This window comes from Uranotaenia lowii, chromosome 3 (genome assembly GCF_029784155.1).
Source record: "Uranotaenia lowii strain MFRU-FL chromosome 3, ASM2978415v1, whole genome shotgun sequence".
NCBI lineage: Eukaryota > Metazoa > Arthropoda > Insecta > Diptera > Culicidae > Uranotaenia > Uranotaenia lowii.
The window spans coordinates 81,641,197-81,659,939 of record NC_073693.1 but is presented as its reverse complement, the minus strand read 5'-3'; the positions used below and the strand labels follow the sequence as shown (position 1 = coordinate 81,659,939).

Sequence of the window (18,743 nt, the reverse complement as noted above, 5' to 3'; positions counted from 1 at the left end):
CTTGTGTTTTGAAAATACGAAAATTTTCTGAATCATTTAAAGTGACCCAGTTTTGGTTCAATGAAAAGGAAATGGCCTTTGGAAGAAAATAATTAACAGAAACTGTTGCGGTCGGTGATTGTATTTGGCGGAGTCAAAAAGTGAACAGGGCGGCAGTGGTTCTTTGATGTGTTTAAAAGAGTGTTAGCTTAGCATTGCCCTTGAAGGAATATTTTGGTGTGAAGTATTTGAAAATTTAAGAAATTATGTTTTAAAAATGGCACCTGAAAATTTTCTTGTGATGCCGTATATGTGTATGGGTTTTGAATTAGGAAAGAAGAGAAATTGTGAAATCGGAGAAGGAAGTATGGTTGCTGTGATGTGTTTCTGGTTGGATTCTGTTTTAATAGAATGGTTCACTTTCATCAATCGGACAACTACAAGGACGGCATACGGATTTTCTTATTTATGCTGACACTACCAAATTAAAGCTAAGTAGAGTAGAACCGTTTTCATTAGTTCATCTTGGAAGATGAATTATGTGTTTTTAATGTGGTTTAGATAAAAATATATAATAATTATTTTTTATAGTTTTCTAGAGCTCCGTAGAATGGACACCCTCAACACTTGCCTTTTGTGTGACTATCCATCTGTCTTGCTATGTTTTGAGCCGGTCTACTTTTATTTTTCGTATAGCCAATAGATCTTGTGTGCGTTTCATTCCGCTTTCTGCTTTATTTTATACTCACGTTTCACATTATGTGAAACGCAGATCCCGGCAACGATATACAATTCGTGTGGAGCAAATCCCTCAGATTTAGGCTTTTTTTGTCAGACTTAAGCTTTCATCTCGTATGCTATCAAGGCAAAATAGCTTAAAACTGAGGAAAAAAGCTTAAAACGAGATCCACCAACTCTTAGTTAAAAGATGTCACAGATGTCAGATGATCACACGATGCATAGATAAGTCCTAATGGAATTTATACCGTCGATAAAAAAAATTGAATTTTGAATGTATACATATATTTCTCATTGACATTTTCATAGGTTTTCTTTTTTAACACCACTTTTATCACACAGCTGAACAACGTGACACTTGAATTTCCATAATTTTCCGACCTTTTATTAATCTGATAATTCTGGTAGATGCCAACCGAATTGTTTAAATATGTATATCTACTGGAAAAATAACGCACAGCTAATGATATTATGTATTGCGCGCAACGCACGATGTTTTAATCATTGGTATGAAATCTAAACATAAATAATAGTTTTAAGAATTTTGCTTTTGATATTTTTAGTATGTAATAATGTGTATGTATTCCTTTTGGCGCTGAAATCTTTTAGGATGGAAAAATCCATTGAGATTTTGGTGCTGTATTAATAATTTCTCTGCTTTTTCAAATCGTTTTAAAAGCGGGCAATGGCGCTATAACCATGGTCGATGACCTGAGATGAAGGTACAGGGATCCATAACTAAACTGTGTATAATGGTTAAAGAAATTTCTTTAATTATTATATTGTTAAATTGTGGACTCCATGTAGAAAAACCTCATTTCCATCCCCTGAAGGAAGAATCGCAAGGCCCAACACCAAGGAGCACAGAAATATCTTAGCATCTATGCTCCCAACGAATAAATATCAAATGATCATAGGAACGTATGGTACTGTTGTCCACGTTTCTTCCTCCCCTGGTTCCAGTTGTCTCTGCGTCCAATACTGCACAGTGGGCCCGGCCTTGATAAGATGAATAGTAAATGTACTTTTACTGTTCACCGGGATGCTGACAAGATCTGGCTGTGTACGTATCATAAGCATAAGCAAGTATGCAAATAGTATTCGAGTTCAACCTAAATTTGATTCGCTCAACCCTAGAATAATCGGGTTGGAATATAAACAATTTTGGAAAATGTTGCAATTTTAAGCACAACTTAAGTCATATGAAGTTAACATATACTGTTTGTCAAATATATACAATTATGTTTTGGCTCATAGTCTTTTGAATAAGATCAATAGATATGAAATATGTTATAATATGGCTGAGATATGGGCGAACAAAATTATGTTTATGAGGGAGTGATTCTAAACTTTTCACTGGCAGTGTACTGCCCCTACTTTCATAACAGTCCCATATGCAAAAACAAGCAAGCGAGAAAATCAGCTTTTCCTGTTTTGGAATATATTTTCGAATTGTGACCATAACGTTAGGTATAAACGAAAATCGTTTGATGGAAGGTGTTCAAGGATGTCATAACAAATCGTTCTACCTGAAATTTTCGAAATTGGGACATTGATAAGGTCGGGAGCACCCATTTTATTCGTTATGGGACTGTTATGCGAGCATATTTGAGATTTTTTTCAAATCTACTCGCATAACAGTCCCATACAGAATATGTTTTGTTCAACAAGCTACTTTCTAAGACTTAAATTTGATCTTTTTTGAACTTCTAAACGCAGTTATCAGAAAAAGAAACCTAATTTTGGAAAAATATCGTGAATTCTTCAAAGGAAGTTCAATCTTTTTACGATTTTGATTGCATCTGATAGTTTTTCGCTGAGGAAGAGATTCCTTTCTTCTTACTGGTCTGCCTTCGAAAACTAGTGTGCATAATTCGACATCAAAAAAATTGAATCTTTATTAAATGATTCAAAGCAATAAATCAAAGACTATTTCGTCGAAAGAAACATTGAAAAGTAACTAAATCCGTGGTATTTCACATATGGGACTGTTATGCGGGTATATTTCATATGGGACAGCCACGAGTTGATATTTTTCTCGAAATTTCTGGAACAAAATCTCTTTTTTTATTGTTTTATATTGAAGCCCTATGTTCAAAATGACGAACTGTCAGGTTAGATGAAAAATGACGAAAATTCATATGGGACTGTTATGGGAGTAGGGGCAGTGTATAGTATAAACATAAACCGTTAAAGACCCTGGAAACTTTAGAAAATCGGTAACGTCACGCAGTTTTCTTGCCAAAGAGAATTAAGGGATAGCTTTAAAATGATTTCTGTTTACTGCCAATTATGGATAAACTTATATAGGGTCCGGCAATTGAAGTGCTACATTGAAATAAACATATAAATTGATCAAAACAACAACTTTTTATTTCATTATTTTTTTATTTACATAGTATTCCGTCTCACGACATAACTTGACGAACATAATTCCTAAAATTCACTCGGTTCATAGCAACCGTTCTCCAATTTCTCGGGCACCCCACGTTCGCCAGATCACGCTCCACTTGGTCTAACCACCTCGCTCGTTGCGCCCCCGCTCGTCTTGTTCCTACCGGATTCGTGGCGAACACCTGTTTTGCAGGACAGTCATCCGGCATTCTCGCAACATGTCCCGCCCAGCGTATCCGGCCAGCCTTCACCACCTTCTGGATACTGGGTTCGCCGTAGAGGCGCGCGAGCTCGTGGTTCATCCTTCGCCTCCACACTCCGTTCTCCTGTACGCCGCCAAAGATGGTTCTTAACACTCGTCGCTCGAATACTCCGAGTGTACGCAGGTCCTCCTCGAGCAATATCCATGTCTCGTGCCCGTAGAGAACAACCGGTCTAATGAGCGTCATATACAGGTTACACTTCGTGCGAGGGCTAAGTCTTCTCGACCGCAGTTGCTTGTGGAGTCCATAGTAGGCACGACTTCCGCTGATAATTCGCCTCCGGATCTCACGGCTGGTGTCATTGTCTGCGGTCACCAGTGAGCCGAGATAGACAAAGTCTTCGACTATCTCCAGCTCGTCGCCGTCGATCGTGACCTTGTTATTACTGGACAAGCGGGTTCGGTCGGTCTCGGATCCGCAGGCCAGCATGTACTTCGTCTTGGACGTATTAATCATCAACCCAATCCTTCCTGCTTCGCGTTTCAGTTTGCGGTAGATCTCCTCCACCGCCGCAGATGATCTGCCGACTATATCAATGTCATCGGCAAAGCAGATAAGTTGACTGGATCTGTTGAAAATCGTGCCCCGCATTTCGCCCACCGCTCGTCGAATAACACCTTCTAGCGCCACGTTGAACATCATGCAGGATAGACCATCACCTTGTCGAAGCCCCCTGCGCGATTCGAATGAACTCGACAATTCACCCGAAATCCGCACACAGCACTGCGTTCCATCCATCGTCGCCTTGATCAGTCTGATTAGCTTCCCGGAAAAGCCGTTCTCGTCCATGATTTTCCATAGCTCGTTACGGTCGATCGTGTCGTATGCGGCTTTGAAGTCGATGAATAGATGATGCGTAGGGACTTGGTGTTCACGGCATTTTTGGAGGATTTGCCGCAATGTGAATATCTGGTCCGTCGTAGACCGTCCCTCCATGAAGCCGGCCTGATGACTTCCCACGAATCTGTTTGCTTGTGGCGTTAGGCGGCGGAGTAGGATTCGGGACAACACTTTGTAGGCGGCATTGAGGACAGTGATCGCTCGGTAGTTCTCACAGTCCAATTTGTCGCCCTTCTTGTAGATGGGGCATATTACCCCCTCCTTCCACTCCTCCGGTAGCTGTTCAATGTCCCAGATCCGGATTATCAACCGGTGTAGGCAATCGGCCAACCTGTCCGGGCCCATTTTGATGAGTTCCGCTGCGATGCCATCCTTTCCAGCCGACTTGTTTCTGTTCAGCTGGCGAATGGCTTCCTTAACTTCACTCATCGTTGGGAGTGGCTCGTCTTCGTCGTTGGCTACGCCGGCGATGTACCTTCCCCCACCGTCTTGATCTCCTGCATGTGCGCCGTTCAGGTGTTCATCGAAGTGCTGCTTCCACCTTTTGATCACCTCACGATTGTCCGTCAGGATACCCCCGTCCTTATCCCGGCACATTTCGGCTTGCGGCACGAAGCCTTTGCGGGATGCGTTGAGTTTCTGATAGAACTTTCGTGTTTCTTGGGAACGATGCAGCTGCTCCAGCTCCTGGAGCTCCTCCTCCTCCAGGCGGCGCTTTTTCTCCTGGAAAAGTCGGACTCGCTGCCTCTTCCGCTGTCGGTGATTTTCCACATTTCGACGGGTGCCTCTTTGCACTACTGCCGCCCGCGCGGCATTTTCTTCGTACATCACCCTCCTACACTCCTCGTCGAACCAGTCGTTCCGTCGAGATCGCTCCACATAACCGATGACGTTCTCCGCAGCACTGTTGATGGCTGTTTTGATGGTATCCCAACAGTCCTCGAGAGGGGCTTCGTCACGCTCGCCCTCTGCCGGCAGCGCTGCTTCGACCGATTGCGCGTAGTCTGCCGCGACCTCAGGTTGCTTCAGTCGCGCGATGTTTAACCGAGGCGGGCGCCGGTTTCGCTTGTTGTTCACTACGGAGAGTTTTGGGCGCATCTTCACCATCACCAGATAATGGTCCGACTCGATGTTGGCGCCCCGACAGGATCTGACGTCGATGATGTCCGAAAAGTGCCGGCTGTCGACTTTTTATTTCAAATTCATTCAATTTCTCTTGAAAACAAATTACTTTTTCAAAGTTCACTGGTAAGGTTCGACTTGTTCGCCCTTGAGTTTAACCACTCGACGCAGAGGAACGCATCGTATGAGGCCCGCAAGTGTTCTTGTGGTATTTTATCCCAGGTTGCCACGAGATGTCGCTTCAAGACCTCAACACCTTCATATTTCTTAGAGCAGACTTCGGCCTCCAACATACTCCAAACAGCGAAGTCCATAGGGTTCAGGTCTGGCGAACTCGCCGGCCACTCGGAGCTCTAAATGAACCCTGGAAAATGTTGCGCAATCCAAAGTTGGGTTTTCTTCGCTTTGTGAGCCGGCACCGAGTCCTGTTGGAAAACCCAATCCCTGGAACCAAAATGACGTGCCCACGGTTCGACGACATTCTGCAGAACTAGTTCCCGATATGTATTTTGGTTGATCTTCACTCCTTCAGGGACAAAAACCAGCGGAGTCCGGCCATCACGGGTGATTCCGACCCACATCATCAACGATGCTGGTTTCTATCGCCGGGTGGCCGTCAGCAAGTCGGCATGGCTTCGTGATCTGTCTGGCAACCAAACTCGTTCTGCTTATTCACGAACTGCTGTACGGTGAAGAGTTTCTCGCTTTCGCTCTTTTTACCCGTTCTTGTTTCTGCTTTACCGTAAGGTCTTGAACCTTTTGGATCTTGTAGGGCTTGGTATGAAGTTTATTTTTCAGGATCCGACAGAGACTTCGATCCGATATGTTGAGATCCTCTGCCGATTTACAGGCACTACGACGAGGATTTCTCTTAAGGCGCTTCTTAACGATATTCGCCATGGCAGGTGTCACCAAAGCCGTTCGGCGTACTCCACCATACCATTTTTTGGCACTTCCGGTCTCCAGTTATCGTTTAACTGTACGGTATACAAAACTTCTGCACACACTTATATCGGACAGCTCACGAACTATGTCCTTCTGCCGTTTGCCAGCCAAGGCAACCACAGCGCTACGTTTCTGTTCGAGATCCATTTTTCCGGATAACACCTGATTAAAAAAGTAACACTTACATACAATGATAGCTAAGACTTAATGTAAACAAAGAGACGAGGGGTCGTTCAATACTGTTTAGTGTGCAACGAAATAATTACTGTTGAGGTAATGTAGCAGTTCAATTGACGGACCCTGTACAGATTAAGTTGTTATAAAGGCTGGAAAACCTTGAAGTTATTAACTAACCATGGAAAAAGACATGTCACAAGTTGACACTTAAATTTCAGCAGTCATTATCTAAAAAAACTGTTTTCGTTCACTTTTTTAAGAAAATGATACTGTGATTTTGAACCTCTCCATGGATTTATTATAGGATAAGTCCATAGAATAAGTACAGTCAAAGTTATTAACCAAGTTTGCAAACACTCAATTTGTATCGAATTAAGAAACAATTTAATGCAAACGTTTTTTTTTCAATTTTCAAAGTTTTCCGTCTCACGACATAAGTTGATGAACATAATTCCTAAAATTCACTCGGTCCATGGTAACCGTTCTCCGATTTCTCAAATATCCCACATTCGCCAGATCACGCTCCACTTGGCCTATCTCGCTTGCTCGTTGCGCCTCTTCTCGTCTCTTTCCTACCGGATCCGTAGCGAACTCTTTTTTTGCAGGACAGTCATCCGGCATTCTCGTAACATGTCCTGCCCAGCGTATTCGGCCACCCTTCACCACCTTCTAGATATTTGGTTCGCCGTTGGGACGCGCGAGTGCGTGGTTCATCCTTCACCTCCACACGCCGTTCTCCTGCACGCCGCCAAAGATGGTTCTTAACACTCACCGCTCAAATACTGCGAGAGTGCGCAGGTCCTCCTCGAGCAACATTCACATCTCGTGCTTGTAGAGGACAACCGGTCTTGAACGCCTCGTGTACAGGTTACCCTTTGTGCGTCTCGACTTCAGTTGCTTGTGGAGTCACGAATTCCAATCCGCAAGCCAGCATATACTTCGTCTCGGACGTATTATTCATTAGCCAAATTCTTTCTGCTTCGCGTTTCAGTTGGTGGTGGATCTTTCCACCGCCGCAGATGAACTACCGACTATTTATGTCAATGTCGTCGGCAAAGCAGGTAAGTTGACTTTATCTGTTGAAAATCGTGCCCCGCATTTCGCCCACCGCTCGTCGAATAACACCTTCTAGCGCCACGTTGAACATCATGCAGGATAGACCATCGCTTTCTCGAAATCCCCTACGTGATTCGAATGAACTCTACAATTCACCCGAAATCCGTACACAGCACAGCATTCCATCCATCGTCGCCTTGATCAGTCTGGTCAGCTTACCGAACAAACTGTTCTCGTCCATGATTTTCCATCACTAGTCACGGTCGATCGTGACTTATGCGGCTTTGAAGTCGATGAATAGATCTTGCGTAGGGACTTCGTGTTCACGAGATTTTTTGGAGGATTTGCCGTAGTGTGAAGATCTGGTCCATCGTAGACCGTCCCTCCATGAAGCCGGTCTGATGACTTTCCACGAATCTGTTTGCTCGTGGCGTTGAGGGCAGTGATCGATCGGTAGTTCTCACAGTCCAATTTGTCACCATCAAACGGTGTAGGCTATAGGCCAACTTGTCCGGGCCAATTTGAATGAGTTCAACTGCGATGGTATCCTTCCCAGCCGACTTGTTGCTATTCAGCTGGTGAACAGCTTCTTTAACTTCACTCATCGTTGGGACTGGCTCCTCTTCGTCGTTGACTTCACCGGCGATTAACATACCTCCCCCCCTAGTTGGTCTCCTGCATGTGCGCCGTTCAAGTCTTCATCGATGTGCTGTTTCCTCTTTTTGACCATCTCAAGATTGTCCGTCAGGATTCCTTCGTCCATATCCTGGCACATTTGCAGCACGAAGCCTTTGCGGGATGCTTTCAGTTTCTGATAGGACTTTCGTGTTTCTTGGGAACGATGCAGCTCTTCCGCTTTCGGTGATTTTCCTCGTTTCGACGGGTGCTTCTCTGCACTACTGCTGCCCTCGCGGTGTACTCCTACACTCCTCGTCGAACCAGTCCTTCGTTCCAAATACCCGATGAAGTTTTCCGCAACGCTGTTAATGGCTGTTTTAATGGTATCCCAACAGTCCTCGAGAGGGGCTTCGTCAAGCTCGACCTCAAGTTGCTTTAGTCGAGCGATATTAACCCAAGGCTGGCGTCAGTCTTACGGAGAGTTTTGGGCAAATCTTCACCATCATCAGTGGTCTGCGTCTGACTCGAAGTTTGTGCCTCGACATCATCCAACGTGAATGATATCCAAGAAGTGCCGGCTGTCTATCAAAACGTGGTCGATCTGCGATTGCGTTTGGTACGGTGATATCCAGTGTACTTGTGTGGAAGGCGGTTCTGGAAAAAGGTACTACATACGGCCATTCATTTGAAGGCGGCAAAATCTATAAGCCTAAGGCCGTTTCGTTGGTCAGCTAGTGCACGCTGAATCTTCCAATTGTCGAATTGAAGTCCTCCTCCTAGCCGAGCTGGTCCCCGATGACGATCTTGTTATCATGTTTTGGGCAGTGGTCGTATTTAACAGCCCGTAGAATTCGTCTTTGTCGTCACCTGTACTTCCGAGGTGAGGGCTGTGCACGTTGATGATGCTGATGATGAAGAACCGGCCCTTGATTCTCAATCGGCACACTCGTGAGTCGATCGACCACCACCCGATCACACGCCTGCATTTTCCCCATTTCACTGTAAACGCTGTTCTAAGCTCGTGTGTGTTGCCGCAGCTCTGGTAGATTGTATGACCATCTTTGTCGAACTTGCAGCTCTTCAATTCGTTGGAGAGCACGTGGGTACTGCCCATGAAATTTAGAGATCGCAGTTCCATGTTTCCAATCGCTGGTCCCTTTTCACCGCGTGGGTTTTGCAGATTTTAATCTGAAATTTCTTGTTCATTGTCCGTTACTAGGTGTTTTTGCAGTCATGTAGCTAGTGGGTCTCGCAGAAGAATCGTCATCGTGATATTGCTGTTTTGGGTCCCAAACAACACGATAACGGTACTGTTTATGAGGATATTTAAGAAAATACCAACTAATGTACTTACTGTGTAATGAAAAGTTTTCCTAAGAATTCTAATTCACTTCACTTATTTCAAGTTATCATATATTTACAATTATAATTTTTTATGCAAATGGGTGCAGTAAAGTTTGGCTTAGAAAAACCTTCAGGATTGAATGATGAGGAGAGAATGACAAAAATGGTGGATTAACATAAGCAAATAATTTTTTTAGAATGTACTCGAAGTGTAGTCGGCCCCTTTTAGGCTAACATCCTCCACTTTAGGCTGTTAAAAAACTTGTTTGACTTGTTAACAGTGAAGGAAGTCCCCCGGACCTTCAAGCTACTTCCCGGTATTTCAAAATTGAAAAACATTGACATTCACCTTTGGGCATCATAAAGCACGGAAACAATGCATGCATTCATCTTTTTGCTTGCCTCTTTGCATTTCACCAACATCATCATCATCATCATCAACAACATAGGTACTCACATTGCTTCTGTAGGAAGGGCGTTGCTGCCCGGTAATGTTTCACCGTCAGGACCACAATTTCGCCGGCATTCCGGAGGATATTTACGGCATCGTCATGAGGACAGGCCGTTATGTATTCGCCATTGACCTGTAAGACAGTTAGAACATGAAAACAGGGTGGCAAACTTTTAAAGAGGAGCCAGCCACCAGCAACCACATTCGGAATCAAGAGGTTTCCTGTGAGGCGGATGAAGTTTTTATGCTATGGCATGGCATGGGTGAATATAATATGAGCATTTTCGTTCGCTTCGGTTTGCGGTTTTTCATCACACGGAAAGCAGTTATTTGATTCGAGAAAAAATCACATAAATAGACATATATAACGCTGAAATCATGTATTCCACTCATGTGGAAATAGATAGTTTACAGGTTCCAGGAGGAAACAATCCATGATAGAGAGAAGAGAACAAGCACATCCGCCTCTAGGAGCTCGGGAAAACATGGTTCACTGAAAAGGTACAAGCAGGAAGCAAAAATAAAATCCGGAAGAATAATTTAAATTTTCATAAGGCAGCTATAGCACTCCCTCTCTTTGGTAGGCACGACGGAGCACTAAAACACGATTGTCTGAAAGCCATTATTTCCGCTCTAATCCGTGCTCAGCTTCTTGCCGGAGCCCTACAACATAGGCCTGCAGCATCGTTGCGCGTGGAAGGGCAAAAAAAGGAAGGTTTTCGCAGTTTTTTGTTATTAATGGACGCTTTCTCGCTGCAAAAATGATCCTTGACAAGCTTCCGGAATTTATTAAATTTTCTGCGATGTTTAGTGGAGTTGAGTTAGGTTAGGTGCGGGTACAAGAATACAGGAGAAGTGGGTCCCGGGAGGAAAGTTATCCTTTCTCACCGGTAGATTTTATTGCTGGATTCTGAACTAGGTAGAGTGGATTATTGACAGGGGATTTTAAACCCCTTTTTAGCAAGTCGGATGCTTGAAATCTACTGAAGAGTAAGAAAGGTTCATCAACTATGCATGATCGGATGACGTTCTGATTTGGAGGAAATTATACTGTGGGGAAATGTTAATGTAGTATCTTTGAAAAGTCGTAGATTGCTCAAAATCAGTTGATTCTGCTCGAATCCGTTTTGTACTCTATAGTATAAATTTGACATTGAACTGTACGTTTTTGTAGTCTTAAATTGAACCTTTTTGAAAAAAATGACTCCAAATTTAAATAAGATACAAATATCGGTATCGGTATGAAAAAGCCTTTCTGGTGAATATGATTCTATTGCGAAATTGTTGCGTTTATTTATGTTCTCAAAATCCAGTGCAAAGTTGAATTAGGGCGTTAGAAAATCTGAGCTATTGCAAATTGATTAAAAGTTCGAGAAACAGCTATCTTTGAAAATTCGTAAAAAATTATTTATTTTGTATTTTGAAAATCTTAAGCTGTGTGCCAAATAACGTCACCTGTACAATTTTATTTTCAAAATTTTTCTCATGTGAATTAAACAATTTTTACGGTTCATTGATTGAAAAGTATGGTTTTTATACAATTTTTTTTTCATATTTTGTTATCTTGATCTTGAAAAATTTCAAAGAAATATATCCCTATGCGCAACGTACAGCTTTCAACTTTAGCTTTCTTGGGCACTAAGTGATTTTTTTTAGCATTCCGTAGTTGGTGAACACTTTCTTTGATTTTGACTAACATAAAAATAACTGGTAGTAGCTAAAACTGTATGGAAATTATAATTGAGTAACAATTAGAAATTTAGAAAACTCTAAATTTTGTAAAAATTGGTAGAGACACAAGAAAGATATAACGGTTTTAAGCGGGGAGTGTCAGATTGATAATCAAGCTCAGAATAGGGAGTTTTTTTGCCTGGACTTTCAGGGTGCGTCCATTAAAAGTTATTTATGATGTAAAATTTAAGGTTATTTCATGAAATCAGTGAGGATCCCAAAAGATTTTTTTAATTCGATGCGTCTGAATAAAGATACCAGCCGCAAAACTTCCAATAGTGTCGTATTGACACCTAAGAGAGGATTAGGGATAACAGAAGTATTCGAAGTTCACACTTAACTTAGTGAAGAGATTTGAAAATATTTCCGTTTTTGAAATTAGTTCCGAAATGAATTCGAACATTTAGAGCTCAAAACAGGCGGTTTAGTAACATTTGTGTGTTTTAAGTGCTTTTTCCAAATAAAATGGTTACGTGATTTTTAATGAACCTGTAATCAGCTTTCAAGTTCCATACGACACACAGTGTGCCAGGGACCACACTTTTGTGGTCAAAATTGACTGCAGGCCAGAGGGTTGGTTATAGCTCGTCGGTGTCTTCGACAAAGTTATTCGAATATATTTTCACTATCTATTGATGGATTCAGATTAGTTCTCTTTCTCTCCGCAAGGTGGCGCCAAAATCTAACTTTTTACTGAAGTAAGATTCAAACATTTTTTTTATTATATCTTTCACATCAACTTCGTAGAACATTGTTAAGCTCTATGTTGTTTGCTTACCTTGGAAAATTATAATTAAAAACCAGGAAAAAAAAATTTTTCACCTAAAGGGTGTTACGGTCAAAATTTGGTCAATATCTACTTGACGTATTTCTTTCAATTTTGCATTTGAAAAACCTGAACACCCCTCATTTTGAAGGTGCGTTTGTGTAGAATGTTGCTCCTATTTTGATTTTGGAATTCACTCTTCAGTTGTCAAAATGCCGTTCAAGGAAGAAGAGCAGCGTATCAAAATTTTGCTCGCGCATCGCGAAAATCCGCAAAACGCAAAACTGGCAAAATCGCTAAAAGTTGCCAAATCAACCGTTACAAATTTAATTAAAGTGTTTGGGGAACGTTTGTCGACAGCCAGGAAGTCTGGATCGGGGGGAAATCGAAAACCGGAAGCCGCTGAGACGACAAAGAAAGTTGCCGATAGTTTCAAGCGAAACCCTAACCTCTCTATCCGAGATGCCGCAAATTTAGTTTAGTTTAGTTTAGTTTATTTATTTCGTCAACCGTAACGTAGACTACATAGTTTGATACATGTGAATTTCCTTAAGACTAGGTTTAAGCAGTGTCTGCTTTACAATTTCTCCTTAAGAGTTTAGATTTCTTCGATTAAAATATTGTTTGAGTTTTTGCCGAGACATTGTAAAGTCAATGGTTTCGCAGTGTTGATTGTAAGAGGCCATCATGCGATTTATTGGCCCGTTTTTCGCGTAGTTTGTGCGATAGTTATTAATGAAAAATAAATTTCGATTTCGGAGTTGCCGAGAAGGTGCATAAAAGTTTAATTTTGATAGAATTTCTTTTGAGTCAATACGCTGCGAAACAATATCGTTTACAAATGAAACCATTGCATATTCACGGCGTTCTTTTAGTGTTTGTATGTCAATGAGCATGCAGCGCGCTTTATATGATGGAAGTGGAAATGATGTCCAACCTAATTTACGAAGAGCATATAGTAGAAATTGCTTTTGTACTGATTCTATTCTTTCTTCGTGTGAAATTGAATAAGGTGACCAAACAACGCTGCAATATTCCAGTAAAGACCTTACATAGGCAATATATAGTGTTTTTATTGTGTATGGGTCTTGAAAATTAAAGCAAAAGCGCTTAATAAAGCCCAGCATGTTATTTGCCCTATGGATGATAGTATTGTAATGGTCTGTGAAAGTAAGTTTAGAGTCTAAGATAATTCCTAAATCCCTAACTCGTTCACATTTTTCTACATTCTGATCTCCTAATGTAATTGTGATGTTTGGTGTTGTTCTTTTTCTGCTAAATGATATTAAATTGCATTTTTTTACATTGAGCTTCAGAAGGCTTTTTTTGCACCACTGGTAGAAAATGTGAATTTCATTCTGGAATATGCTGATGTCTTCTTCATTTCTTATTTCCAAATAGAGCTTCATGTCGTCGGCATAAATGAGCATTTTAAGATTTTTGAGAATAAAGGAAATGTCGTTTACATAAAGTATGAAAAGTAGAGGTCCTAAATGAGATCCTTGCGGAACTCCTGAAGTGACTTGAATAGGGAGCGATTTCTTTCCATTGAAATTTATTATTTGTTGGCGATTCGTCAGGTATGATTCAAGCCATTTCAGGAGTTTAGATTTTATTCCAATTTTTTGTAATTTGAAAAGAAGCATTGGTATGTCTATGCGATCAAATGCCTTACTAAAGTCTGTATAAAGAGCTTCCACATGGTTGCCATTATCCATTGCATTCAATGAAAAGTCTATAAATTCAATTAAATTAGTTGAGGTTGAACGGCCTTTGAAAAAGCCATGTTGCCTGTCAGTTATTCGGTTCTTAATTTGGGAAAATAATTTTTCGTTTATAATTGCTTCAAAAAGCTTGGGAATGCAAGAGATAATGGCTATCCCGCGATAATTTCGAATGTCAGACTTTCGACCAGATTTGAAAATAGGCACTAAAAATGAGCTTTTCCAAATTTTAGGAAAATTTCCTGATTCCAATGACATATTGAAAAGCCAAAACAATGGAGCTGTCAGTTCCATTGCCAAACTTTTCATGAATACAGGAGGTATCCCGTCTGGTCCTGGACCTTTCGAAGCGTCTAGATTTTTTAGTCCTTGCAGAATATCCTGCACATGAAGTTGATTAATGCTAATGTCCCTTGAGAATTCTGGGAAAAATGAAAAATAATCGCGATCACGATCTTCTTCATTAAATGTCGTATAAATTTCTTGAAAGAAATTTGCAAAAAGATTGCAAATTTGCTCCGAGTTATCACCGACATGTTCGTCAAGGTGCATTCTTGACGGAAAATTCCCAGATTTCAACTTCGTTTTCACGTAGTTGAAAAATTTCTTTGGACAAGTCTTTATTTCAAGCTCAGTTTTCTCATTATATTCTTCAAGTGCATTGCTAATGACCAAGTTCAGTTGATCGCATAAGTTCAAATACGATGCTAAATTTTCATTAGTATTGTGTTTTTTGTAAATTTTGTGTGCTTTTTGTTTCCGATTCTTTAAGTTCATGATTTGTCTGTTGAACCAGACCGGGTACTTAGAGTTTCGGTGACGTCTTCTTTTCTTCAATGGTGTTTCTTGTGAGATAATTCCAAATAAAATTTTGTAAAAGACGTCAGCAGCAGTTTCGATATTTCCTTCATTCCTAAAAATTTCTTGCCAATTGACACTGTTTAATCTATTCTTAATGTTTTCATAATTTGCAGATTGGTATTCAAAGACTTCTTCATATTCGCAATCGTTGGGTCTTTGATGTTCATGTATAAATATGGAATATTCAATCGCCGTGTGAAACGCCTCGTTTTTCCATAAAGGGTTTTGCGCTTCAATAACGCAAAAATCTTCATAAATGTTTGTTAGTAAAAGGTCCAAATAGCAATTTTGCTGGTTTTTTATGTGATTAATTTGATTCAATCCCAAATTAGAAATTTTGTCAAAAATGAATTGCAAAGTTTCATTATCCCCAACGACTGGGAGTAATATGCTTTCATTTTCAGAGTCCTCGATGAAGTCAGCGTGGCGTTGATTGAAATCCCCATAGATATGAATTTTAACCTCAGCACATAGACGAGATATTACCTCTTCTGCAGTGATGAGGAATTTTTCATAAGTATTTTTATGAGCATGGTCTGGTGGAAAATACACTGAGGCAAACACGTGTGTTTCACCTGCTATGTGTGCCTTCACCCAAACCTGCTCAAATTCATTGAATTTTTGGGTTGGAATTATTTCAGAATTAAAGCTATTAGAAATGGCTATAAGAACTCCGCCACCTGACTTCTTCTGAGACATTTGAAAATTTCTGTCGTCTCTGAATACGTTAAATGCACTTCCAAAAATTTCTTCACTGCGAACGCTTTCATCCCAGCTAGTCTCAGTTGCTAGAATGACTGAGAAGGACGAGCTTAATACATTTTTATAAATATCCTTCATTTTGGCTGAGCTTTTCATGCGATTGAAATTTTGACAATAAATCAAAATTTCAGTCGCACTCTGTCTTTCGGAAGAATTTTTTGAATGTGCATCTGCTTCAAAAGTGTTCGTATCTAATTCTACTTCCGTAGAAGGCGTCCTTACTTGCGAAAATTTGAAGGGAGAGTGTGGAACTTATTGGTGCTTTCGCGAAGTTGTTGTAGACGATGAGTCCGCTCGCTGGTCAAAAATCGCTGATAGGATTGTAGATCAGCAACAGCGTCTGCCGCGCCCACCCCGAACTCCTGATGTACTTCTGTAAAGATGCGCTGCAGGTGGTCAGGAGCAGTAGGTAGGCCCTCCGATGCTAGCATCATTTTGATGCTCGTCGACGTCATTCCTTCTATACAGACAGTTGCCGGCTGGTCCTTTAGGAATGCAAGATACATACGGACCACTTTCATGATTTTTGGGTCACGTAGTCTTGCCTTCAAAAAACGACCGTCTCCTTCCACAGATTGTTCAGTGAGGCGGACAATGGGAGGACGTAAAGGATCTAGTTCGAATTGGCTGCCGTCATTGATTTGTGGTAATGAATTGTTCAATTCCTTGGATTCGTGGTCTTTATGCCTCATGACGTTAGAGTGATCTGCGTTGATTGTCTCTCCTTTTTTGAAGCTGATGAACCGTGCTTTTGATGTGGTCGTTGAAAGGCCCGCAATAGGATGTTCGATGGATGATGGTGGACCAGAAAATTGCGTTTTCGCCATAGCCAGTAAGTTTTTGTCTAGTGGTAGTTGTGGATGGTTGTTGCTGTTTCTATGGTTTTTGTTTCTGTTGCTGTTGTTGTTATTGTTGTTGTTCCTGTTATTGATGTGAGTAACGTTGTGCTTGATATTGTTGTTGCTTTTGTTGTTCGTGTTGTAGTTGCTGTTGATATTGTTGTTGTTCTTGCTGTTTTTGTTGTTGCTTTTGTTGTTGTTGTAGTAATTTTGTTTGTCATTGGCATAATTTTGTCGTTTTTGGTTACGTTTCTTTCGACGAGATTTTTCAGCAGCTTTTTCTTGGAGTCTACGAGAGCGTTGTTTAGCATCAAATTGTGTCCAGTCAAGCTTCCAGTGCCATTTGTTGCCCAAAAATCTCCATCCAGGGGATGTATGGTCATTTTTAGGAAGAGCGCTTTTTTGGCTGACTTCAGCTAATTCTTTTTCCAGCGTCTGATGAGGTATTATGACTTCTTGAGATTTCATCTGGAAGTTGGAAATAGCTTCTGACACTAATTTTACCTCCTCAAGTATATGAAGAATGCTGCTGTCCGTCCCTTGGGGAATTTCCTGCTCCGCTTCCTTCATTGGTGTTGCAAGGTCGTTCCTAAGGCAATTTAGCCGTTCGTCCAAGTGCTTAATTATGTTGGCTGAAGTAGTTGAGTTTGACTCGTTGATGTGTGTCATTGTCATATTCAACTGTGAGTCATACGCCTTCATGTGCTTTCCGACCGCGCTGCACATGTTTGAGTTGTTTTTATTTACATTTGCCAACGTTTCTTTTACATCGTTGAGCAAGTGCTCGATGCTGTCGAATAATTCTGAGACTAAGCAGAATTTTTTTAGATCAGCAGCGATGCGATGGTTAGTGTCCGTTTGTGAATGGATTGCATCCACTAGTTGCTCCTGTTGATAAAGCAACTTTCTTACGTCCACTTCCTTCCGTAAAGTTGGTTGGCAGTCGGCACACATTGGTACCATAAATGCGGAGATGAAATGCTCCCGTTGTCTTTGAACTCCGACACAGGCAGCATGGTATTTTTTATTGCAGAATTCGCACTTCCAGAGAAAGCGGTCGTCGTTAATGCTGCACGAAATAACACCGCACGGCATGTTTGTAAAATAATTGTTCGACGCGATACACTACTTTGAACGGTCAAGAACTCGCGACGTTGTCGGTTCGTAAGAAAAAAAATATACAAAATTAATTGCGGAGCAAAATGCAAACGCGTCCGCGCCCGAAGACTGTTCGTGGCGAAAAAAAATAAGCTGAGTGTATCGTCTATAACCGTGCATCGCGCCAAAAAACGAGCCGGACTACCGACTTACAAGAAGGTAGTGACTCCAAATCACGATGATAAACAAAATACGACGGCTAAAGCGCGATCCGAAGTTTGACTGCGTGGTAATGGACGACGAAACCTACGTCAAAGCGGACTACAAGCAGCTTCCGGGACAGGATTTTTATACGGCTAAAGGAAGGGGAAAGGTAGCAGATATTTTCAAGCACATGGAACTGTCAAAGTTCGCGAAGAAATATCTGGTTTGGCAAGACATCTGTACCTGTGGGTTGAAAAACAGCATTTCCATAGCTTCCGGGACTGTCAACCAAGAAATTTACGTGAAAGAGTGTTTGAATAAACGTCTGCTGCCTTTCCTGAAGAAACACGGTTGTTCTTCACTGTTTTGGCCGGATTTGGCATCTTGCCATTACGGCAAAAAGGCCATGGAGTGGTACGCCGCCAACAACGTGCAGGTGGTTCCCAAGGACAAGAACCCTCCCAACACGCCAGAGCTCCGCCCAATTGAGAAATACTGGGCTATTGTCAAGCGGAACCTAAAGAAGACCATAAACACTGCTAAGGACGAGCAGCAGTTCATCTGATGGCAGGGGTTAAGCGTAAGGCCAGGCAATTCGGATTTGGAAAAGCGGAAGTCTAACTGAATATTTTTCCTGAATTTTAAACTAATTAAACTTGAAAAAGAAATTAAATTTAATTTTTTTTAAATAAACGATTTCATCGATTTACACGTGTTTTCCTTGACCAAATTTTGACCGTATCATCTTTTATTTTTGTTTTTAGATATTCAATACCCCAAGCCCGCGTTCAATTTTCCCGAATCTAAACAGTAACTTCTTTTTCAAATTGG

General features: G+C 41.3%; 1 protein-coding gene across 1 annotated transcript in view; it reads right to left on the bottom strand.

Annotated features, from left to right (window-relative positions):
• LOC129757451 (gamma-1-syntrophin) overlaps positions 1 to 18,743 on the bottom strand; it is a 246,880-nt gene that overhangs the window by 28,056 nt on the left and 200,081 nt on the right. Inside the window, exon 5 of the mRNA XM_055754684.1 lies at positions 9,934 to 10,060. Coding sequence (XP_055610659.1) covers positions 9,934 to 10,060 — 127 coding nt within the window. The remainder of the gene's footprint in view (positions 1 to 9,933; positions 10,061 to 18,743) is intronic.